General features: G+C 44.5%; 1 protein-coding gene across 8 annotated transcripts in view; it reads left to right on the top strand.

The window, feature by feature from the left end:
* The first annotated feature begins 6307 nt into the window (after positions 1 to 6307).
* The window catches only part of PDE8B (phosphodiesterase 8B), an 82925-nt gene continuing 64614 nt past the window's right edge, over positions 6308 to 24618 (top strand). For 3 of the 8 annotated variants that reach the window (XM_063320983.1, XM_063320981.1, XM_063320982.1), the window contains exon 1: positions 6308 to 6547. Coding sequence is in view for 6 of the 8 variants with exons in the window: in XM_063320981.1 (XP_063177051.1) it covers positions 6527 to 6547 (21 nt within the window). In the remaining 2 variants the exon portion in view is untranslated. Of the gene's footprint in view, positions 6548 to 12343; positions 12789 to 24618 lie in introns of those variants that run through there. The other 5 variants (XM_063320976.1, XM_063320977.1, XM_063320978.1 and 2 more) reach the window with 4 other exon arrangements.

Here is a 24618-nt window from a genome sequence, read left to right on the forward strand (position 1 = left end):
AAAATCAGATTATTTCTGTATGATGAGCTGGGTAGCGGTTTCTCAGAGCTATAACATTAGAGAGGTTTCAAATGCACCTGTTAAAATATTTGTATTCTAGCAGGTGCAGAAGCATCCATTTGTAAACATCATATTAACGCGTACTTTGCACAGGCATATTGACTTTTGTCCCATAACCCCAATGAGTTTTGCAAATGTTAATGACTCGTGTGAAGTTTATATTCGTCATAGCTGCCTTGGCATGAGCCCTGTGCACAGGTGTCACTCAAGTACGCAGTCTGTGATGTAATCATCATCTCTGACAAAGGACTGCTTACAACGTAGTCCTGCTGTGGAGTGCTCTAAAATAGTGGAATTCATGTTTGCATGTTTGAAGCATTACCCTGAGAGTTTACAGGCACAAAATGATTCACGTTGCTTCCTTCTTTTGTGCCCTGGCCAAGTAACAGGGTTCTGGCAAGTATTGTAGCTCTTGAAAGCCATGCTCGTGTCTTTCCAGGAGGGAAGATGTCTTCAGTAAGTACACAGCCTGCCAAAATGAGTAGAAGAGGAATTTCCGTGCAATGGCTAAGATGAATACTTCTAATACTATTTTATAGCAAAATTTATGTCAATGGATTCTCAACAGTAAATCCCCAATGCGATTGGTTAGCATTGTTTGTGGGAAACAGTGAAAAGGTTAGAGAACTTTACTTGAGCTAGAGAAGATTTTTATTTCACACTGCTTTTAATTGAAGTTTGCTCTGCAATGCCTTATTTTTTGAAGACACAACAGTACAAGTCAGAAATTACTGGGTTCTTTAAAAGTTACAGAATTTAGAGAATGCGTCGTTCATCTGCTTTTATTAGTGGCACAGTTTATTCCAGAGTCAGCAGAGGAGCATATGATCCACCAAGGCCTTGTGTTGCCCCATGATGAGAGAACAAGACAATGTCTTCATGTGAACGTCACTGACAAAAGGACCTGACCTTAAGTGTCCTAAATATACTCGTGGGAGAGAAAATCTCATCTGAAATCCATGCTGAGGTATATGTTCCCTGTTCTAGATACAAATGGCTTAGTGCTGCTACATTCTGCTAGACTGGCTCCGAGTTGAGGGTTGCAGTACCTTTAGTTCTTCTTCACAGAGTGGCATTATTGTTCTCTTAAGATTTGTGCTAAGTCTAGAGAGAAGTGATAACACTCATGAGTGTTTGCTTTGTGTGATGTTTGTGGCTCTCTGGCTTGTGGTTTACAAATCTTCCTGTGCTATTTTTATACTATTTTTATAGATCATTACTTTTTATTTAGTTCATAAGAACATAAGAAGAGAGTCCAATCAGGCTGTCAGTTGAGGACACATTTAACAATAAATTGATTGCCTACTAACCAAATGAATCACTCCAAGGCAAGACAAGAAGCAACTGTATATATCAACTCATGCAGTTCATAGCATCAGCTGATATGTACTTAACATATTATGGCATTGAGTGCATATAAAGATTACACTGTAAAAGATTAATTAAGGCAAATTAAACAACTGATATACTCTGAAGCCTATCGATAACAACAGAATTAATGAAGGATCCTGCAGCCTTTTACTCATGCTAGCAGTCCCAGCAAAGTCAAAGGCTATCAGGACAATCTGAAGCCTTCTGGAAAGTCTTTAAACTGTGGCCTCTCAAGTGACCAGTGACCATTTCATGCCATCTGCTTGCTTCTGCAGGCCAGGCTCAAGAAGTAGGACTGGGAGTGGCTCAGCTCTTTTGTGCATTTATTTCCTCTTTTTTTTCAGTCAAAAAGTCCATGGAAATGTGTGACAGTGTGGGATAGAATTAGCCCTTCATTTCCCCTGAAGGTTTTTGAGACAGTATCAATCATAGAATCACAGAATGGTTTGGGCTGGAAGGGACCTTAAAGATCATCTTGTTCTAACACGCCTGCCGTGGGCAGGGACACCTCCCACTAGACCAGGCTGCTCAAAGCCCCATCCAGCCTGGCCTTGAACACTTCCAGGGATGGGGCATCCACAGCTTCTCTGGGCAACCTGTTCCAGTCCCTCACCACCCTCACAGTGAAGAATTTCTTCCTAATATCTAATCTAAATCTCCCCTCTTCCAGTTTAAAACCATTACCCCTCATGCTTTCATTACACTCTTTGTCTTTTCTGTAGGCCCTCTTTAAGTACTGGAAGGCTGCTATAAGGTCTCCCCGGAGCCTTCTCTTCTCCAGGCTGAACAGCCCCAACTCTCTCAACCTTTCCTTATAGGGGAGGAGCTCCATCCCCTGATCATCTTCGTGGCCCTTTTCTGGATCCTCTTCAACAGGTCCATGTCCTTCTTATGTTGGGGGCCCCAGAGTTGGACACATTACTCCAGGTGGGGTCTTATGAGAGTGGAGTAGAGAGAGGGGCAGAATCACCTCCCTTGACCTGCTGGTCTCAACCTGCTGGCAAGCAGGGAAAGAGCTTGGAAACATGATGTGTATCCACAAACAAGGCACCTAAAAGGCAGCGTAAACCCCATAGTTTTATTGGCTTTATCTTTCATATAAAATGGCAGTGAATTGTTCAGGAATACAAATCTATTACTACTGTTATTATTATTTATTATCATTATTATTATTATTACTATTATTGAATGACCCTTCTCTGAAGAATGGTTCTTTCTTAGCCAGTGACAAAAGCAATGCTTTTTTGAGTACACATCACATGACAAATCTCCGTCCAGCAGTGTTCTATTCACCCAGCTGTGCTCTGCCAGAGAGTATTGTTAGATATCTATTTGCCTCAGCTTCTAACGTCAACCTTTAATGATTTTTTTTCTGTTTGTCCTTGTGATGAGCTGAAAGTCTCAGGAAAGATTAAACCCAAGCTAGTGTATAAGGACTGGATAAAAAAAAATAATGAAACTGTTCTGTGCTCCATTTTGGCTTGCAGTCTGGCCTTTTCAGTCATGGCCTTTTCAGGATTGGTATTCTAACCTATACAGAGGTTATGCATGTTCAAAGATAAAAATTGTTCTTTTAAGCACAGCTAATTTTAGATGATTTCTTATCTATTGAGATCTAGCAGCATTTTCAACACTGCCCAAATATAAACGAAAAAGAAAAAAACTTCTTCTGTAAGTGGCAAAGACATCCTACTCCTGCCTACCATGAGATCAGAGGAGGAAATTCTGATGGCAGAGAAATGAGCGAGGATGCCATTCATGGGACTAGGTCTGTCTGCAAGACCAGGCATGTTTTATAATGGGCTTTGCTAATGCTAAACAAACAGTCAAGTGCAAACTTAGCCTGAGCTCTGGAGACACCTGAGCCTAGAAAGACCAGGATCCTCATCCTTGCAGTTGGGGCAAGAAGGAGTGTCCGGGCAAGCACGCCTCAGCCAGACCACCAGCAGGTACCTAGAGCTTGTCTCTTCATAAACTACATGTGGTTGCTGTGAGCTGAAGCTACAGCCAGGCTGCAGCCAGCTAAGGAGGCAGACATGGATTGTGGACTTTGCTGTACTTAGACTTACTGGTCCCCTGCTGGAGTTTGTCATTTGCTTCCGTAGGCTGGGAAATTCACCCAAAAAAAGCAGTATCCTGGGTCTTATCTGTGACATGTCTTGGATACCTCTTTCAAAATTCCCAGAATCTATGGAGTGGGCATTTCACTTGCATAAGAAACATGAACTCTATTGTCGTGGTACAGTTCAGGTACAGATGACGTACTCGGGGAAGTCCACTCAGGGGGACACACAAACACCCACTTCCTTACTGTTTGTATGATTGCAATAATGTCTCAGGAATGGGCTCTTCACAGACAGATTTTTGGATGAGAGGAATTTTAATGGCAGATTTATGCACAGCAATGAAAACCACAAAGGCCAAATGTTCAGAAAAGGACAAATGTTCAGAACATGACTGTGTGCAAGAAAGAGCAAAGTGAACAGCATAGAAAAGAACTGAGGGACTTCCAGAGTGATAAAAATGTTGAAAATTACCTCCTTGATACTAACAGGAAAAAGTCCCAGGAAATTAGCAAGAAAATGAGACTTGAAGGAGAGTGGAAGTCCATACGCATTACCCACTAGGAGGCACAATGTTTGCATACTAGAATTTAAAGGTGTTATTCAGGATGCTGGAGCGTACTTAAAATGTTCTCAGAACACAGCAGAATCAAATTAAGAATGATGAAATAGATTAATAAAAAAAGGAATAAAAAAGCTATATAGTTCAGATGAAAGGCTTAATTCCATCCCTATTAAAATATAAACAGCCACATTCCCATTAAGTTCAGTGGAAGTAGTATACTGAGCCTGAAGTGGGGTCCTTAGTGCATGCTAAAGTCTACATGCATGCAGACTGTGCTAAAAAAAGCAGACAATTTACTTTTTTGTTCTACATCTAACAGAAAAGCAGGCAGAATAATCCCCTACATTTGGGCTATTTCCTCACAAACAAAGGCGAAGTTACTGTTTATCTTCTAAACTGCTGCAGTTAGTGCCAGCAGCCCAGTCTCAAGTCACAGGTGAATGAAGTGAGTGGGTCTGTGCCTGTGCTCTTTGCTGAGGCAAAGCCTTGCTGACAGCATAGTCGCTGCAGGATGGCGTCCTCCTTTGGGAGTGCGCGCAAAATGCCATTTGTCTGCCACATACAAAGTGTGGTTGTTAGCGATGGGGCTGAGCCTTCTGCGTTTCCTGTGCCAGCTTCTCAGTGCTTGCAAAGAATTGACGCTCTGGCTGGTCTCAGCGTTCCTCTAGCGAGTCTTCAAAAGTCACGTCAGCTCGAAGGGGACGCTGCAAGGAGAAATGCAGGGAAAGGCCTGCATGGGAATGACAAAAACTCTGTGTGGCTGTATCCAAAACATACTGCTGGGTGCATTTCTGAGCTGTTGTGTCCGGATGAGCACCTTGCCCTGATCATGATGCTGTGTCTGGGTGAAGTCCTTCCTCATTCTCCTGTGTCTTTGTTGGGAAGGCGGCCTGGCTGCACAGAATGGCAAGAGTAAGAGGCATGCTTTGATTAGTCCCTAATTCGTCCAAGTTTACAGGGCAGGCTGTGATGCTTGCTTGTCTGGCAGTCATTTGAAATAGCTGGGCAAAGCTGATTCTGAGGTTTGCAGTTAAAGGCTGGTTGACACCTGGCACTTGTGCAGACAGGTGCTCAAGAGGAAAGTTTATACCTCCTCTGAGTCCCAGGTATCCGAGAACATGTCTGTGTGCAGCTGAGGCTGTAGCAAACCTCCCATCCACCTCATCGACGCAGGAATAGGACCTTTGAGAGAGTGCCAAGGACATGAGCTCCCAGCAAACGCTCTTGCAGATGTATGGCCACAAAAGGAGGGATGTTCTGACCTACTGTTGAGGACATTTCAATATGTGTGCTCTCTAGGGTTTCTGAGGAGCTCAAGGAGGATTGTGTTTGCTGTGTCTTCTCCCCTAGAAGTAGGGCAGCTCTTCACAGTCCCTAGCCTCAATCTGACATAACTTGCTGACCCACACTGGTTCTGATCTCCTCTCTAGAACTTTTTTCTGTACAGGTTCAGTGCTTTGGATTTATTTTGTGTTGTGGTCTGTGGTTTTGTGGGGTTTTGGCTTGGCAACTGCTGTGACTTGACCACTACTTGTCCCACAGCTTCCAGACATCTTTAATGTTGCTCTACTTTTGTGATATTCACGTGTTCTTGTGTGCAAGCCTTTGACTTTTTTGTGTAGGTGTTGTTTTTTATTGTGTTTGCTGGGTGTCTTGTACAGTTGCCTCATTGAGGCCTTGGGTACCACTGCACAGCAATGATGGTATTAACAATACTAATGAACTCCCAAGAAATAGCAATACTCCAAAAGGAAAAACAGCAATATGCTGTTCTTTAAGCATGAAGGAGAGAGCAATAAAGTGAGGGAGTCGAGTCCACTCAAGCCCAAGGATGTCATTCCCAAGGTGACACATTCCACCTCCCTGGCACTTGCTGCAAACTAGAATATCTCCAAGATTTAAAATAGGCTGTTTGTAATACGTCTCTTGTCCCACCTCTGGCAGTTGAGATTTGCTCCAGAACGGAGTCAGGCTGCCTTCCCAGCTGTGAGGCTGGATTTTACACGAGGGTCCTGGAAAGCAGAGCAACGAGCTGCCTGCTCCATGGGTGGATTTATCGCTCTCTCCAGGGTGGGTAAAGGTTTGCCTTTTTCCAAAGACTGTGTAACTATTAGCGCACCGAACCAAGCCAGGCTCAGAGCACTTGGTTCACCTAACTTCCCCCGAGCGGTTTTCCCCATGACTAAATGTTCCCAATCAGGGCAGAAAATCATCTGCACGGAGCACAGGCAGGGGACAGAGAGGAGAGGCCGGGACAACTCGGGGCAGCCGCTTCGCCCTCCTTCCCTAGTGGAGCCCCGGAGGCGAAACTTATTTTCCTGAAGCGCTTCCAGCCCAGCGGGGCGGCGGGGGAGCCGCGGGGGGACGGACCGGCCCCGGGGGAGGCGCCGTCGCCGGCGGGTCCCGCCCCGCTCACCTGGGCAGCCGCGCCGGAGCGCCGGTCCCGCTCCCCTCGGCTCCTCGGAGGATGAACGGGCCGGGGAGGAAGGTAAGGGGAGGCCGGGCGGGTCGAGGGCGGAGCCGGGGAGGGCAGCGGGGCGATGCCGAGGGTCTCCCGCTACCCGCTCCGGGGGGTCCACAGCTGGGGCACAGCGGCGTTCGGGTGGTGACACTCTCCGGGTGATCCCCCCTCTCCGGCGGCAGCCCGGGGGCTGGTGGAGACGTGTCCGACCGCTGGTGCTGCCGAAGTGTCTGCCTGACCCCGCTCGACACGGCTGGGCTGGCGGGGAGCCGCGCTCGGCAGCAGCCGGTGCGCAGAGCCACAGCCTTCCCGTGAACGCAGCGACGGCCCGAGAGGGATTTGCCGTGCAAATATTCAAATATTCCCGCAGAAGAATAAATCAAGGGAGACGAGCTGTGTTATTAAAGTAATGACGAGCAAAGAACAAGCTTCTTGTGAGGAAATGACCACTGAAGTCTTGCTGGGCGACTTTTCGGGGCTGGTAGGAGAACTGCAGTGGCTTTTCTTAAATTTGCTGTGAAGCACTCGATTCAGTCCCACTCAAAGGCAAACCAAAGGGGTTGATGGCGAGCAGAAGTCTAAGCCTTTTAAATGTGATGTGATCACAGTTGTCCTAGAAAATTTGCTTATAACTAGGAGTATCTGGCCACCGACCTGCCAAAAAGTGAGCTCCTCATGGGGAACAATGCTACTACTGGTGTCTGGTGCCCGTAGTTACTACGTATTTCCATATGTTACTCTGCCTCTTCAAAGCAGTGTAGTAAAAGAGTTTCTGTGTCTCTCAATAATATGCTGATATGAAGGACAGTGCCAAGCTGGCCCATCCTATGGTAAACAACTGCAGGTGTCTGTCCCCAGGAGAACCCTGGGGCAGCTCATCAACCTGTCAGCAGTGAGGAGCAAAAGCCGAGGACTGCATCTTCTCCTGCCCCTGGGGAGAGAAAAGCAGCTGCAGGCAGAGGAGGGCAGGAACCGCAGCTCTTCCTTGCTCACACACAAAGGGGTGGAGAAGGCAGAGAGTGGAGGAAGGCCCCTGCCCCTCCATGCACTCTCAGAACAATTTGTGCCTCATGGCGTTTACTGTGGCATGGACTGCTGGCAGAAAGGGAACCAGACTGAGTTCCCTTTTCAGCTCTGCTCCCTTGAGTGAGCTTGGAAACAGGCATCTCCGTGACTCGGTTTCCCCACTTGCAAAATATCCATAGGGCAAAGTATTTTATGAACTTCTAGGGAAAGCTGGGATAGCTGGCATTGTCCAAGCCAGTCAAAATCAGACTGTAAAAGAAGGCCAAAGTCAGATTTTACAGTGTGGCCAGTAAGCAATCGCAGCAAACCCATTCTGTCTGAGAAATACCTACCTGAGGGTATCTTATTGTAGGGTGTTGCTATTGGGAGATTGTTATTCACAGCACTCACAAATTTAGTATGCAAACACAGTATGACAAACCTGTGGTAAATTTGAACAGTTTTGCTGCAATGAACGATTTTTATGAAGTTATGAAATGAAAGGAGTTTTGAGCAGGGAAGAAAAAAAAATAAAAAGTAGGGCTTGATTTTGCTTTTTGTTTGAGTTGGAGAAAGGTCATTGCTTTCAGTGAAGTTACTCCTGATTATATTGGTGAGGGAGTTGTTGGATTTGTGGACTGAAAAATACATTCTGCTATTCCTCAGGCAAAAGAAATAACCTTCACCTCTTGTATTTAATATCTTCCTGTTTTCCAAGTGCTGTTATTTCTTGTATTGTTGATGAGTAGAAGCATAGGGTTAGCATTTGATTATCTATTATAGATTATCAAATTACTATAGAGGTGGTGGGTTTTTTAACAAAATTGAGGTATATAGAGAAGAGTCCTACTCTAGATGCTATAATTATTATTTTCCTCATATCTATTTTAAGTTAAAAACACAACACGTAGTCTGGATAATTTGAATAATTTTTAGGTACTTACTTTGCTGTAGTCTGGGTATGCAGCGTGTTAGTTTTTACTGTAGTTTAGAAATCTGTTGGACCAATATGAAAGGACTGAGAAACTGTTGAGCCTCCTAAGAGCCTAGTAAATTTTTTTTCATACAGGCTTATTTATACATTCTTAAACTGGTTTTACAGTAAATGAACCATGAATAGAGGTAACTGTCTTCAGTAGCTTGTTGTCAAGTACCAGATTTTTAAGTCTCTGTAAAATGCGACCTCTAAAGTAGTATATTCTTACTGCAATGAACTGGGATTTACAGATGTTACTTCCAATAATGCCAACATAAACTTACCAACCTACTCGTAGCATAAAGTCTTAATATTGAGGTCAGAGTGAAGCCTATGACTGGCTTTGGAAGGGATATAAAGTTTGGAGGAGTATATTTTCCTCATTGTGGTGGGATTTGAAGGTGTAAATACCACAGAGAATGTATAGCCACTGCCTTCTACTGGGAAAAAAGAAGACGAGATGCTTCAGGGTTCCACTGATGGCTTCCAGAATCACTCATTTGCTTAAATTCATCATGCTGAAATCAGTCATGTAAGAAATTGGTTTCCGCTGAGCATAAAATTTGCTAGGATTTATACAGTTGCAACCAAAGCCAGTGAAGGCTCTTTAGTAGTGGAAAAACTGGTGCATGTGAATGTCTTCCAGTGGTCGGATGCACTGACTTAATTCTGGGGCCATATTAAATCTGCATTTCTGAGGGTAGAGTCTGCTTTAGTAGATTAACAGTCCCTCCTGTAAGTCCCTGGCTGAATTAGTGCATGCTGCTCACAGTAAAGCCTTCTGCTTTAGTGGGCATCAGTTGCCGCAGACTGTAGCAAGATGACTGCAGGAGCATGGCTTGAGCATGCCATAAGAGATGGTGCAACTGTGCATGCATGTGTTTTAAATATTCCCTCTTCCCCACCTGTCCAGTAAATCCATGGTTGTCTTCTCACAGGCAAGATGCAGGAAGAGTACTGATGTTAGGAAAAGGAACCTTGAACTTTCCATCTCTTCAATTCCTATTTCAGCGGCAGATAGTCATCCTTCTTTGCACCCACTCACTCTGCCCCACTCCAGCCTCTGCTCATGCTAATCATCACTTGCTTGTCTGTTTCTCCAAGTTCCTTCTGAGCACCAAGCATATGGAGAGGCTGAGAGAGGTGGGACTGTGTTGCCTGGAGAAGAGAAGGCTCAAGTGGGACCTCATCAATGTATATAAGTACCCAAAGGGAGGGTGCAAAGAGGACGGAGCCAGGCTCTTTCCAGCGGTGCCCAGTGACAGGTCCAGAGGCAATGGGCACAAACTGGAACATGGGAGGTTCCCTCTGAACATCAGGAGGCAACTGTGAGGGTGACTGAGCACTGGAATAGGTTGCCCAGAGGGATGATGAAGTCTCTATCCTTGGATATATTAAAAAAACATCCAGATATGTCCATCCTGAGCAGCCCCCTCTAGGTGTCCCTTCTTGAGCAGGGGGATTGGACCAGATGACCTTTCCAACCTCAACCATCCTGTGATTCTGTGCTTCTGCTGTCAGACCAAGCATTAAGTTACTCTTCCCCCTTTTCTGTTGCTTTTCAGCAGTCCATGCAGTTCCCCATCCTGCAGCCTTCCCTTCTGTCAAGCATTCTGGCACTTTGCACAGGCAGGCTCATCCTCTTCAGTGTTGCTCCTTCCCCAATACCCCAAAATCAACATCACAGGGAGAGCTATATGAAAACTGTATTTAGGTACTTATTCTCTGACATCAAGTTAAATGTTAAACCTAATCAAGGGAAATCCATGTGAGAATGGGCAGTGCTGTCTGAAATCAATAGCAAAGTTGTCACAGAATTTGTAGGAACAAGACAGAAACCCACCTGAGTACTGGGATGTTAAGGAGACCTAGGTATTGACTGACTGACGAAATAGCTTATCACTGATATCGATTCAGAAAAATGGACTGTAAATAGCTGGCAATGCAGCTTAGGGTGTGACATGACATTTTCACCAAGGTTTACAGTCACTTCCTTTATTAAAATTCTAGATGCTGTTGATATCTGGAGTGGGTAAATTCCTATGAACAAAGTCTCAAACTAGACAGTCAACTGCTCTTAGAGGTCTTTTGAGGCAACGGCATTTACACCAATGCATGCGTTCTGAGTGGTATTCCTGAGCTTCTGGCTCTGCTGCAAATCTCGAGTGTGGTCTAAGGCAGGTAACTCAAATTCCCAACCGTAGTTTCCCAACTGTTAACAGACTTGAAAAGGAACTTGAAAACATTGCAAGGAATACATACAACTGGTTGCTCTTTTGTTATTAAATGCAGTTTTAGGACATGTTCATCTGCAGCTAAGTGCATTATGCTCTGGGAGACCAGAAGGTCTCAAGCAGAACTGCAGCCTAAGCAGCAACAAAGGCGCCGTCGTTGGGTGATGAAGCGTAGCCTGCTTCATTTCACTCACAGTGAGTCTATCTCCAAGGTGGTCCTCAAAGACAGCCATCAGCAGAACAGCATGGCAGCGTGCAAATATGCAGCATATGCAGGATATGAGCCACCACTTGGCTTGTGAACATTGGCAACTAGTGGGGGAAAAAAATTACCTGGAGAAATTTGATTACTAGGGCCAACACAGGCTCTCTCTGGTGACTGGAAAACCATAGTTCGTCAAATAGGTTGGTGATCTCAGTCCAGTACTTGATGGATGAGTGAATGTCCATATTTGCCATAATTACAGCGACCCATGGACTGGATCAGCAGAGACAGAGGCTAAAGGCTGAAACAGTCTCTCTAGACTGCAGTGTTTTACCTGTGAAGCCATCACTTTTGAATAAACTGGTCTCTAATCCATGAAAGCGCTTCAGGAGTATGAAGAGCCAAAATAACATGTTCAGAGCACTTTGTCATTCAGCATCACAATCCTTGCACCAATTGTGCTTCAGGTTTCTGGTATTTTTACATCACTCGCTAAAAACTAGGTGGAGAAACAGCGATCAAACTTCAGGTAACACTGAAGAAAAGGTGTATACACAACTGTTTGTTGGTAACTGGGTGTCAGATAAATGCTTTATTGGGCAGGCAGCATACTGCTTGTATGACATTACCAATTATTGAAGGATTTGTAAGGTGCCATTGAAAACAGAGATTTAAACTAAAATCTTGCAAAGACTTAAAATCCACGTTTACCTTTACAGCTTGTAGGTAGTTTCCCTGCAGTCAATGAAACTGTTCACTGTGGAAAGCTAAGAAGGTGTGTAAATCTCTGCAGCATTAAACATTTTGCTTGATTACCTCCCCAGGGACTGGAAACATGGATTGGCAGCTATCGGACATACAGGCTAAAGTAGTAGTTTTTGTCTTTCCATATTGGCTTAATTGAAAAACAGCATTAAAAAATCTGGAACAATCCTAGCCTTTTATCCGAAATTGCAGTGGGTGTTCTGTGGCTCCAAACACCTCCCTGCAGTCCCCCCAAACAATTGAGATTTGCTTGCCCGTGGCTAAGAAAGTAGGCGCACTTTGACTGTCAAAATCAGTATTTTTAACTACTTTTAAAAAAAGGGGGGGAAAAAAAGTATTTGGAACAACTCGGGGGGAGGGGGGGCGTCAGGTAGTATGTACGGAAGGCTTGAAAGCAGACCCTCTGCCAGGGTCGGGAGGGGGCTGCACCGCCGAGGATGCTTCTCCTCCTCCTCCTCCTCCCCCTCCCCGGTTGAAGGACCCGCTGGCTACAGGCGCTTCGTAAGACGCTGCCGAGGCGGGGAAGGGGCTTCGCGGGTTTGGAGTCCCCGGAGGCGGCGCGGGGGGACGGGCGCGGGTGCCGGGGAGGCGCCGCATGGGTGGGCGCGGCCGGGGCAGCGCCACCGGCGGGGGGTGGCGCCGGTGCCGGTGCCGGCGCGGGGTGCGCGGCGCAGGGGCGGCGGCCCCGCAGCCCGGGCGGGCGGCAGGTGGGAGCGGAGCGGGCCGGCCCGCCGGCGGTGCAGCGGGGCGGGGTGGGGAAGGGAAGGGATGGGCTGCGCCCCCAGCATCCACGTCTCGCAGAGCGGCGTGATTTACTGCCGGGACTCGGACGAGTCCAATTCCCCCCACCAGACCACCACCATCTCGCAGGGCACCGCCACCCTGCACGGCCTCTTCATCAGAACAGACGCGGCCGACTCCATCCCCTCCGTCCTCGCCTACCAGAGCCGACAGCCGCCCCCGCCGCCCTCCGCCGGCCCCCGCCGCAAGGAGCGCAGGGAGCCCGGCGCCTCCGCCCGGGCCAGGACCCCCCGCTGCTGCGGCGTCGAGGCGGAGACCCAGACCAGCAACGCCAGCGTCAAGGTAAACGGCGGCCGCTCCGCAGGAGGTCCCCGGTGGCGCTGGCGCGGGTCCCCCGCCCGGCCGCGGCGGAGGGAGGACGGAGCCAGAGCGTCCCCCCGCCTCCCCCGGGGAGGGAGATGATGCTTCGGCAGCCGGGATGCAGCTGCGAGGAGCGGTTGCCCTGGTGCCCACTGACTCACCGCAGCTGCGGCGGCCGGGCCGGGCTGGCACTGCTGCGGGGGGGCCGCGCCGGGGGACGCCTGGCCCGGAGCCCCCCCCGCCTCCCCGCCCCGGGGGCGAGCGCCGGCCGCCGGGCCCCTCGGGCTGCCGCAGCGCCGGTGTGGCTCCGGGGTGCCCCTGCGCTGCGATCGCTCCTGGAGTTGCAGCTGCGGGGGGAAAGGGTTTATTTCGAGCTTTGTGGCTGGCGGCAGGGAATGGGCGTCTGGGAAGGGTGTTAATACGATGGAATAAGATCCCTCACAGCTTGGTTCTCAACAGCAAAAAATTCATCCATGCTGTAGGGTTTTCTTCATACTGTTTTCTTCCCTCTGTAGGTTTATCTTCATCCTTTTTTCCTCCCTCTGTATCTGATTAAAACGAACTGTTGCTGCTAGGTGTGGATGTTCAGCTGAGAACCAAACTGCTGTGACTTGCACGCATAGGCAAATACTGGTGTAGGGGTAGGGGATACCGGCAGTGTGTCTGTAGGATCATCTCGCGCCAAATCTGGAAGGCTTGGGTCCCCCTCTCAGTGGCTAAGGCAGGCACTACTGCAACCTGCACGTCAACATCTGCACTTAAGTTTAGCAGTTAAAAGAGGTGATTGCTCTGGATTATTTCTTTCTTTCATTTATATCAAAGTAGATTTTTCATTAATTTCCCTGAAAGTTTTCTGAAAATAATTTTGCCCTATTTTCGCTCTGTTCCAAAGCTTATTATCAAAACGAGTGGTGTCATGTTGAGTGCACCATCAGCAAGTTTGCTGATGACACCAAGCTCTGTGTGATGTGGTCAACACACTGGAGGGAAGGGATGCCATCCAGCGTGTCCTGGACATGCTTGAGAGGTGGGCTTGTGCAAACCTCATGAAATTCACCAAGGCCAAGTGTAAAGTCCTGCACATGGGTCAGGGCAATCCCAGGCACACAGGCTGGGCAGAGAATGGATTGAGAGCAGCCCTGAGGAGAAGGACTTGGGGGTGTTGGTTGATGAGAAGCTCAACATGAGCTGTCAACGTGCACTCACGGCCCAGAAATCCAACCACATCCTGGGCTGCCTCAAAAGAAGCATGGCCAGCAGGTTGAAGGAAGTGATTCTGCCCCTCTACTCCAGTCTCGTGAAACCCTACCTGGTGTACTGCATTGAGTTCTGGAGTCCTCAACACAAGAAGGACATGGACCTGTTGAAACGGGTCGAGCAGAGGGCCACGAAGATGATCGGGGCTGGAGCACCTCTCCTATGAGGACAGGGCCCCTCACTACAAGAAGGACATTGAGGTGTTGGAGCGTGTCCAGAGAAGGGCTACAAAGCTGGTGAGGGGTCTGGAGGACAAACCTTATGAGGAACGACTGAGGGAGCTGGGGTTGTTTAGCCTGGAGAAAATGAGGCTGAGGGGAGACCTTATCACCCTCTACAACTACCTGAAAGGAGGTTGTAGAGAGATAGGGGCTGACCTCTTCTCCCTGGTGACATGTGATAGGACAAGAGGAAATGGGTTCAAGTTATGTCAGGGGAGGTTTAGATTGGATATTAGGAAACATTTTTTCACTGAATGGGTTATTAAACATTGGAATAGGCTGCCCACGGAGGTGGTGGATTCACCATCCCTGGAGGTGTTTAAAAAAAGGGTAGATGTAGTACTTAGGGACATGGTTTAGAAGTGGTTTTTGTCAGGGTAGGTTAATGGTTGGACTGGATGATCTTAAAGGTCCCTTCCAACCTCAGCAATTCTATGATTCTGTGACAGGCCAAGAGAGTTGGGGTTCTTCAGCCTGGAGAAGAGAAGGCTCCAGGGATACCCTATAGTAAGCAGCCTTCCAATACTTAAAGATGGCCTACAGGAAAGATGGGAAGGAACTCTTATCAGTTAGTGTAGTGATAGGATGAGGAGTAACAGTTTTAAACTGAAAGACGATAGGTTTAATTCTTTACTGTGAGGGTGGTGAGACACTGGAACAGGTTTCCCAGGGAAGTTGTGGATGCCCCATCCCTGGAGGTGTTCAAGGCCAGGTTGGGTGGCGCTTTGATGTCCCTGCCCATGGCAGTGGGGTTGGAACTAGATGATCTTTAAGGTCCCTTCCAATCCCAATTGTTCTATGATTCTACAGTGATCCCAGCTGCAATTTAGGTTACTTTTCTGTTGTACTAATACAGCAGGATATCTTAGCGCAAATTCCATGGGTTTTTGTTAGAATATAATTAAGAAATTAAAAAATTATGTAATGTTCTTCTATAATTTAAAAAATCCAGAAGTCATCTAAGGAAAACATAGGTGAGAAAGATCACAAAGGAAAAAAAAAACCACCACCACAACCCATAGTCAGTTTTTTTGTTCAAATGCTGAGAAACTTGCAGAATTGTCTGTGGTTACATTGACTGTTTTCCTCATTCAGAAGCAGAACCTGCATAATCAGTGACAGGGTAAAGTCTGAACAGGACTGGAGTAAAAACCTGTTGTATTTCTTGGGTTTGGGGATCTTTTTTTTTTAAGTTTCAGAGCGGAATACTTAAGAAAAAAAGACAATTTTTTTTTAATGTAGAGGAGAACAGATTAGAAATTCTTGCACAATTCTTTAAGTTGAGATTTGAAAAAAAGGTCTTTTTAAGTGATAATGCCCTTTTCTGTTCTTATGAATTGTTTATTTATTATTGCATCATGTGCTCTTATAAACAAATGTATTTGTCCACTTTCTGATTATTAGAAGTCAATCTATTTCAGAAGTTTTTGAACTTCGTAATTGGCACTGTAATATTATTTTGGATAGTTTCAGTTCTTTTTACAATTTTAGAGTCCCAAGCACCTAACGGAAACGATGGGTTTTTTTATTTAACTGCGTCAATGATATAGTAGAAGTGTTTCCATTCTTAAGAGAACAAAGATCTGTAAAATATTTATATCATTTTTAAACTTAGAGCCTCCATTCTTGCTGCTACTCCGGGCGTGATTTCCTACAGGTTAATATTATACTTGAGTATTTGTCTGACCAAAGCAAGGCTGGAATACTATAGATCTATCATAAAGGAAAAACAGCAGGTAATACCTACTGGGCCATGGGACATGGAAAAGTATGGGAATACGGTTCTCCAATAGTACATGATAACAATATTTATTTCCATAGAAGATAAAAAATGAAGAAAAATATTTTTTTATTTTTGTACAGAACAAAGTGTCTAGGAATACTACATGGTTTTAACTGCTGTAGGGCTTGGTTGCACATATTAGCTGTATTGAAATCTCATCTAACTCTACTTAGGGGACAAAAAAAAATACACGGTCATATGGCTGTTAGCACTATTATATGTCAATATAAAATTCCAGTTGTTTAACTGTTCAACCCACTTAAACCATGCTGCTTTGTTTGTTTTCATTTTCTGTTCTAAACTGTTCTTTAGTTGTTTACACAGTCAAGTATTGCATTATTTACATTTGAACCTATCTTTATACAATGTTTTAAAACTCATCCATACAATAATATTGAAGTGGTGTTAAAAAAAAAATCAACCTGTAATGATTTCAACCCGATGCAATTCAAATAAAAAACCAAAACCAATCCCATGTCGCTTAAGATATATAGCTTACCTAAACCTTTTTAAGTCCACCTAATCTGTATTCATTGGGGTGAAGTCAGTTTTACAAAGACAATTGGTTGGGTTTTTTTTCTTCCCTTTCCTTAATAAAAAGTTCTGAATTGTTCGGAGCATTCAGATATGTTGGTCACATCCTGCTCACACTGGTTATGAGTAACCATTCAGCAGTTCTATCGTGTGGGCATTTCTTTGTGGATCTCAAAAGCTTGGTAACAAATATCTACAGGTCACCTGACAAAGATCTAAAGTATTGTTAAATATTATAAGATGTGTCTGCACCCTGATTTGGAATACGACCCACAGTTTCTGGTGCCCAGCCATACGCTATGTTGCTAAGGTAGCTGGACAGAAACACTGAAGTAAAAACCAGACATTCCTTGCCCACGTTCCCTCCTTAATAAAACAAAACAGTACCAGAATAGCAAACAGTATTAATATCTCAAACCCTACATCATCTTTATATAAAGATAAAAGACATTAAGCTTACATAATGAAGCACAACATTGAGCATGAGATGATACCAAGTGTATAATGGCTGCTTGACCCATTGCTCAAATATTGCCAGTTCTGAAGTGCAACAGTACCAGATGTTTAGCAAGAAGTAAACAGCTTCTTGAACACTTCCTCGGGGTTTTGAAAAGATAATGAAAGTTCACCTTGTCTATGTTTACAAATACATCTCTTAATTGTGGCCAAATACAAATCCTAAGTAAAAGTGTGTGCGTAGATGTACTTTTCCTGAACATCTTGATACTTAAATATTAGCCAAACTTAAAGACTATAAGAATAAACAAGTTTTAAGGCTCTTGTTACTAACATATAGCATAGTGGGGAAAACAAAACAAAACAAAACCAACTAACCAACCAACCAAACAAACAAAACCCAAAAAAACCCCAACCAACCCTCTTCAGTCTTATATTGATTACTTTATATTTTTCTTCTTGAAGTGACAAGAGCAGCAGGTGTAGTGGTTTGGTTCTTAAGCTGTGTTCTTCATGGAAGAGAAAAACCTGTTTATGAACCTCTCTTGGAAGTCAGTCACACTGGAACAGTTTTTGACAGTTCCCAGGCTTTTCTGTAGCAAAATAATTATTAGAAGCAAAGCTCAGAAATAAGAAGAAATACAATGGGACAGTATCTCTTACCAATGTTGGTCTGTGTTAAGTTCCAAGGTGGAAGCATTGAGGAGAAGTATGTCCCCTAATATGTCAAGCACCTAACTTTTACAATTTTCTTGTTAAATCTGGGGGAATAGGGAAAAAGATGCTGCCAAAGACAAATGCAAAGTGCTATGGGGAGCATTGTGAAATCCAAGTACTGAGAGTGTTGCATCAGGTCCATGGGTCCTAGAGAAATGCAACCTTAAGCATTGCCTTGATTTCAAATTCAGTTCTTCTCTTTAAAGCAGTATCATGTGTAAGAAAAGTCACCATACTTCTTGCACTTCTTGTTTTGTTTGGAGTGTACTACTGCTTAACTGGCTGATAGTATGTTCTGTAGAACATGGAACATACCAGATGTAGGGTAAACTTGGAAAACAAACCTCCCAACTCTGTGACTTAGTGTGATGAAGGTCCATTTCACAACTCAATAGGACACCTAAGACATCAGAGTCTGCGGTGGCATACTCTGTGGTGGCAAAGCTGACAGAAAAAAGATTGGGCAGGCCAAAAAGCGTTGAACTCTGTTACAGTGCAGAGCCATTTTAACTTAGGCAAGCTGTTCTCTGAGAGGTGCTGGCCTGATTAATCATAAAGAATATTGCTAGTAGAAAAATTCTTTTCTTGGGCTGAGCCTAGACTTGTCAAATGAATACACTAAAAGGACTTTTGCAAAGATTTGCTGCTCTGTATCTGACCTTTCCATTCCTCCTTCAAATGATGCAGGTAAACTTCAACAAGCCCTGTAGTTGTGCTCTTAAGCAGTGCTAGACAGGAGAAGTGTTACAGAATGGAGAAAAGCATTTCTTCAGAAAACAACAAACCGCTTGGCAAAGGACACAGAGCAGCCTGGTAGACTAAACTTACTTGGTATTGAGTCACACAACATTTTGGACTTCTAAATCTGTTCTGGGTGATAGACGTTTATGTCATTAAATATAAAATGCATCTTCCACATACTACACGCCACCCCCTTAGTTTGTGTAGGAAAAGAGAAGTGTGGGAAGCTTGTAAGAGAACAATGAGCCTCAACTATTTTGGCACTGAGAGTCAACAGGCATCTCAGGACCCCTGCACCCCTCTAGGTTCTCCAGTAAAAAGTTATTTTGAAACATTTGTGTTCAGTGCCCAAAGTACCAAATAGTTTTAGGTAAACTGAGCATTAGTAGCATCTGTTTTCTACTTTATACCATTTGCTATGCACAAAACGAGACCATGGGGAGCTTGATGTGGATCTTTTGACAATTTCTAATACTCCATGATCGTGATGAATGCAGAGCAGAGAGATTTCAAATAAAACTGACCACATGGATGAAAGATGTAATGCAAGCTGAGAAGTTGTGCCATATACCCTAGGGAATAGTGCATGCTGTTGAGATGCAGGAGATAGGTTTGAATTCCTGCAGTTGAGAATGCTTAACGATGACTAGAGTGTGATACAGAAAATGGGCACGCAGTTTCCCGTTCCTCTCCTTCAGATGAGGAATAATCTTGTCATCTATCATACTTTATGTAGCGACTTAGACAGCAGAGTAATTGAGCAGGCTTTGGTTGTGAAATTAAACACCACACCTGCTCTGTGGGTAGTCTAAGACAGAGGCAAAGCCACCAAACATCTCTTGTAGACATTTCCTTTCAGCTGGCTTAAGTGCCCCTCCGAGCGTTGGACATCTGTCACATTGAGGTGATGAGCTTGGCCTATTTGCCATAATGAGCACTTAAGCAGCTGACCCTGGGGGTCCTTCAACTTCTCCAGGGGTTTGTTATTTCAGACAGGGGGTTGTACCACTTCTACATCCATGGCTTCCTAGATCAGGTAATTGTACCAGGCTGGATCCAACAGTGTAGCCATTCCTGAAGTAAGGAGTAATGCAAGTGCATATTTTCAATAACTTTGCAGTGTGCTGTGAAGTAGTTCTGAATTTTGTGTAATGATGCCTGAAGCCTGTAGAAATTAAAAGGAGTATTGTTTCTAGATCTTAGTGATTTCTGAAATGCTGTATGCCCATGGGTAATGTTGTCAAATTAATGCAACCAGAGCTGAGGGCCTTCATAAGCCTCAGTCCCATATGCAAAAAAGAAGCAGAGTTCGGGGGTTGTTTGTTGTGATTGTTTGGTTTTTTAATTAAAATCTTCATAGGATAAGGCAGACAGGTCATTTGCATGACTACTGTATTCTTATTTTGGATTATCTGTGTACTCCCTCAAAAGTGTTGTTGCTTTAAAATTCAAGTCCAGGAGAGTAAGATTTGGTGAAAGTGTAAGTAGTGATGTGAAGGTAAACCAGAGATGGAAAAGAAACCATGCTTTGGGTTTAAATTTTCCTTTTGCGCCACCTGCACTGCTTCCAGATCTCAGGGTACTTTACTTTCTACAGAGATCATTCTCTGCCTGTATTTCCTGTCTGCCTTTTTTCCTGTCACTCCTTTTATTTTTTTGAAAGATTCAAGTCTGTCTCAGTTACAGGATTCTTCAGTGTAGCCCAAAGTGGAAGATGCATGGTGTATGTGAAATGTGTAGAATTATCTTTAAAGTACACGTAACTTTTCTAAAATTGCCTTCAGTGAAGGCTATACGTACCTGTGTGGTTGCTAGGAAATAGCATGTGAAGTGTTTTATGGCATAGCAGAGTTTAACTCTTTTGGGGGAGTGTTGTCATGGTAACAAAACCCAGTATTTTCTGGACTTCAATGTAAGTCCATGGTAGCAGGATTATGGCTTCAGAAAATCAACAGTCACCTTTCCCATGTAAAGATAAATGTACGGAGCATTGAGGAACGCGGCATGTGTGTTTGAAGTGCATCATTTTGTGGTCGAGGGCATTAGCTTACAGTGACAACTGCCACCTGATGATCTCTTCTGTAGTACTGTCTCCCTCTGGCCCAGTTTAGTAGATGCATTTCTAGCCCAGTACTCAACAGTCTTGCATGGCAGCAACAACTGACTGTCCCCTTCCTTCTCAGGGGACATCTTCTTTGGGGCAGTTGTCACAGGCCATGAAGTAAGGCAAGCTCATTCTATAGGAGCTCCCACGACTCCCCCAAAACACTGGTGCTTTTGGCTTGTGAAGCTTGAGTCACCTTTCCTTTTGCGGAGGAAGAAGTGCTGCCTGGGGATACATTATTAATTCTGAGTAAGATGGCATGGTGAGAGGTAGTGTCTAGTGCAGGTAACTTTCTGCACTTGAGAGGATCATTAGTCCATTTGCTTATGAGCTTTATTTTCTCTTTGCAGGTCAACCATTTCTGCCAACCACTGCCCCGGCCTTCAGCATCCAATTATTTATAAACTTCTTTCTCACCTGTATTGTCAGCTATAAAAGAACAAAATGTATTGGAGACATTCTGTTCCTTTGGATTACCTCTGACTCTGTGAATAGACAGTTATTCTGGAGAATTGTTAAAAAAATTTCTCTGTATATCTCTACCCACTGATTTGGCCATCCAGTACCAAATGTTTCATATCTTGAATATAGAAATGCTAGAGCTTAGATTTATGCTGAGAAGCCCCTCAGCTAAATGGTGCTACTTTAGAATCAGCCTCATTATTAAGCTTTTAATAATGTGAGTTACTCACTTTGAAAATACAGAACTAATTTGGATCTAGATTTACAATTCATTGATCTCCTGCCCTGGATTCATACTGAATCTGAGGAGTCAGCTTTCTTTCTAAGAGGATGAGAAAACTGGACCACTGTCAGTTGGTTTCATAGTGTGGGAGAATAGAGCAGGAATTACAACAATCTGGGCCACCAGGACTCCAGCACACAAAATCCACAGAGAATGTAGGCAAGTGTGAGCATGTGTATGTGTACGGATATTAGGAAATTATGTTTAAATAAGAAATCCAAAGAAACAACAGTTAGCTGGAAGACTCTGCATTAATAGGGTCAGTAATGTCCACTGCGAGGTAAGGCAATGAGCCGAAATGGGCAGAATGGAGATTTGAAGCAATGGTTCTATTGGAAAACAAGCTATTCAACAGCTATTTATAAGCTAGGACAAACTGTGCTCACAGCCAGTTTGCATGTAGAGCTGTAACCCATTAGATTTAATTACAATTGATTTGTTTATATTTGGAAGGGCGGAGTCCGATTCCTTTCTCCTTTTATGCATGTTTTAATCAAAACAGTGATATACTTACAGTAGAGTGCGTTTTAGTGCTATAAAAAAACCCACTTAATCAAATGTGGAACTGGGGACCCGGTCTCTGAAGTTAGCACTCCGTTTTCCCTTTGCTCTTAGGTCAGCCATTTTGCTCCAGGGACAGCAAAAGAGGCTTTCTTCTTCCCTCGTTGCAGATTTGGAAGGCTGTCTGAAGGCACTGTAAACTTGAATGTTGCCAATGATCATCCTTCTCCTGCAGTTATGCTTAATAATCATTGTGTCCATTTATGAAATGCAACTTATCCCGCCACTGTGCTAGTCAGAAGCCCAAGAAATCTCTTTTAGAAAAGGAAGGTGAAAATGAGGCTTTAACTTTTGTGTGTGTTCATTTCCAAAGTGAATCGAATTTCTTTTGAAACTCAGAGACCCTAGGGTGGGTTGTAACATGGTAGCTAGGGTGTTTTCTGGAGTTGAAACACCCAAGTTCAAATCTCTGTTTTGAAAGAGTCCGAAGAGATTCTCCCATGTGAGTCCTCTTCCTCCTGGACTGTTGGCTATTGTGGGTTTCTCTTCCTCTTGGCTCTGAGACCGCTTACCTAAAATCCATCCAGAGTCCTATCCTAATGAATCACTACTTCTTCCTGTCACAAGGCAAGCCGATTCCTAAATAGCTGTTTAATTATATTGGGAAATAGAATCAGAGACGTATTTAGGTTGGAAAAGACCTTTAAGATCATCAAATCCAACAGTTAGCCTAGCACTGCCAAGTCCACCACTAAACCATGTCCGTAAGTACCATACCTACATGTCTTTTAAATACCTCCAAGGAGGATGATTCAACCACTTCCCTGGGCAGCCTGTTCCAATGCTTGGCAACCATTTAAGTGAAGAAATTTTTCCTAATGTCCAATCTAAACCTCCACCGGTGCAGCCTGAGGCCGTTTCCTCTTGTCTTATTGCTTGTTACTTGTAACACAAGCTTTCAGGAAAAGGTGCTATGTTCCCTTTCAGAACAAAGCAATTCGCACATGTTAAATGGATAGGCCTGTGTTTGTATGCCAGGCAGTGTTGTGGCTGGTAGAGGAGGTAACTGCCATGTCGAACACCTTGCTATGGCATGTTTTCAGGCTTCTTCCCTTTGCCTCAGACTGCAAAGTGAGAGAGGCCAGAATAGCAAGACATCTCAGAGGTTTTGATGTCTTACATTCTCGTGGACATGGTAGGGTGGGCTGTAGATGTGGTGCAATGGGCTGGTGGACGCTGCTCCCATGCATACGGAGCTCTGGAAAGCAGCCGCAGTGCGCGGGTGGAAACCTGGGAAATCTTTGTCTGTCTTTGTTCTGGAGGTTTCTGAGGACATAAAAATAGTCACCTAGATTACTATGAGGGTGCAGTGGATGGCTAGAGCAGAGAGGGATGAAGTGAAGATCTGAGGTCAGCTAAGCAGAGTGAGACATCATTGTTCAAGTGAAAAGAAAGTAATCAATCTAGCCTCAGTTGAGGTGGTTGAGGTAGGAGCATCTGTTACGGGCTGGAGGAGGCCAGGACAGAGACTGAAACTAAAGAGAGTGAGGCTGAAGGGACATATGGGTCAATAGGTGTTTTGGGGCGAAAAATATTTGTCTTGGTGGCACAGGATGCCAATGACACTTGGAAGTCTTGAGGAGATGTGATGTCTGAATCTAGTGATTTCTGTACAGATCTTATGGCTACGCAACAAAAACGTAGCTTGCAACTCAGTGCTAAGAAATTTCATGGATTGTAGCAGTTGTCTTGAACATGCTGTTTCTGGAGTTTATTTGTGGTAGTCCTAATGAGCTTCTAAAACAATTCAAGCATACATCATTCTCCCTCCAACAAGGAACGCACAGATGGTGTTCTGTGTTACAAACTTGTAGTAATGTGTCCCTTGCTGCCTAAAGTCACCTAGTAGTCTGTGCTTTCCTGTGGTTTTATTTCCCACCCCATCACAATAACAGAGGGCTCCTTCTAAATCTATGTAATTTGATATTTGAGAGCAAGAGAGAAGAATCTAATATCTGTCTAGGCAAATTGAAGACTACTAACCAGTCTGTTTGCCAGTGCAAGCTCTATACTCTTAAAAGGAAAAAAATTCATAGCTTGATGGGAGGGTCTTGTCCTGAAAAAGGGCTTTGACAGATTATCAATAACATAAAAACTAGTGTGACTGATCAGTTTTATACTTGACCAGAAAGTGTGAGGATATTGTATGACCTCCAGTAAGATCCTGCAGTGAACTAGATCTGTGTGCTGCTCTTGGGGGTTTGGGCCCTCTCAAATGTATGTGGAACAAAGTCTTGTATTGCCGTGTGTTCCTGGGTTTTGTCCTAATATCTACCATTTTGTCCCAACACATGCTTGGAGAGTTCAGGAATCAAAACTGGCAGGTGGTGAGAAACTCAACAGTTTTAGAATTTGGGCTTACATGTGTTTGTTTCTTTCCTGCCCTATCAACTCGGAAGGTTCCTTTGTTGTCTGTTTGCAGATACGCATTAACTAGAACAGCCGACGCACATACAGATCTTTTTTGGCCCTCTGGCATTTTAGTGGCTTAGGGACCATCCATACAGTTCAAAGAGTTCGGTAATGAATCATCTTCAAAGAAGGGAATCGTTTTCATGGGTTCCACCAGATTTATACAAGAGGCTTTTTTTAGATCAAGGATTTTTTTTTTTCCCCTTAGAGCTATAAGACGTCTGTGGCCTCGCCTTAGATTTGAAAATTTTGCTGTGCTGAAAGTAACTCCTTTAAGGCCA

The sequence above is a fragment of the Chroicocephalus ridibundus genome, chromosome Z (assembly GCF_963924245.1).
Source record: "Chroicocephalus ridibundus chromosome Z, bChrRid1.1, whole genome shotgun sequence".
In the NCBI taxonomy this organism is placed as follows: domain Eukaryota; kingdom Metazoa; phylum Chordata; class Aves; order Charadriiformes; family Laridae; genus Chroicocephalus; species Chroicocephalus ridibundus.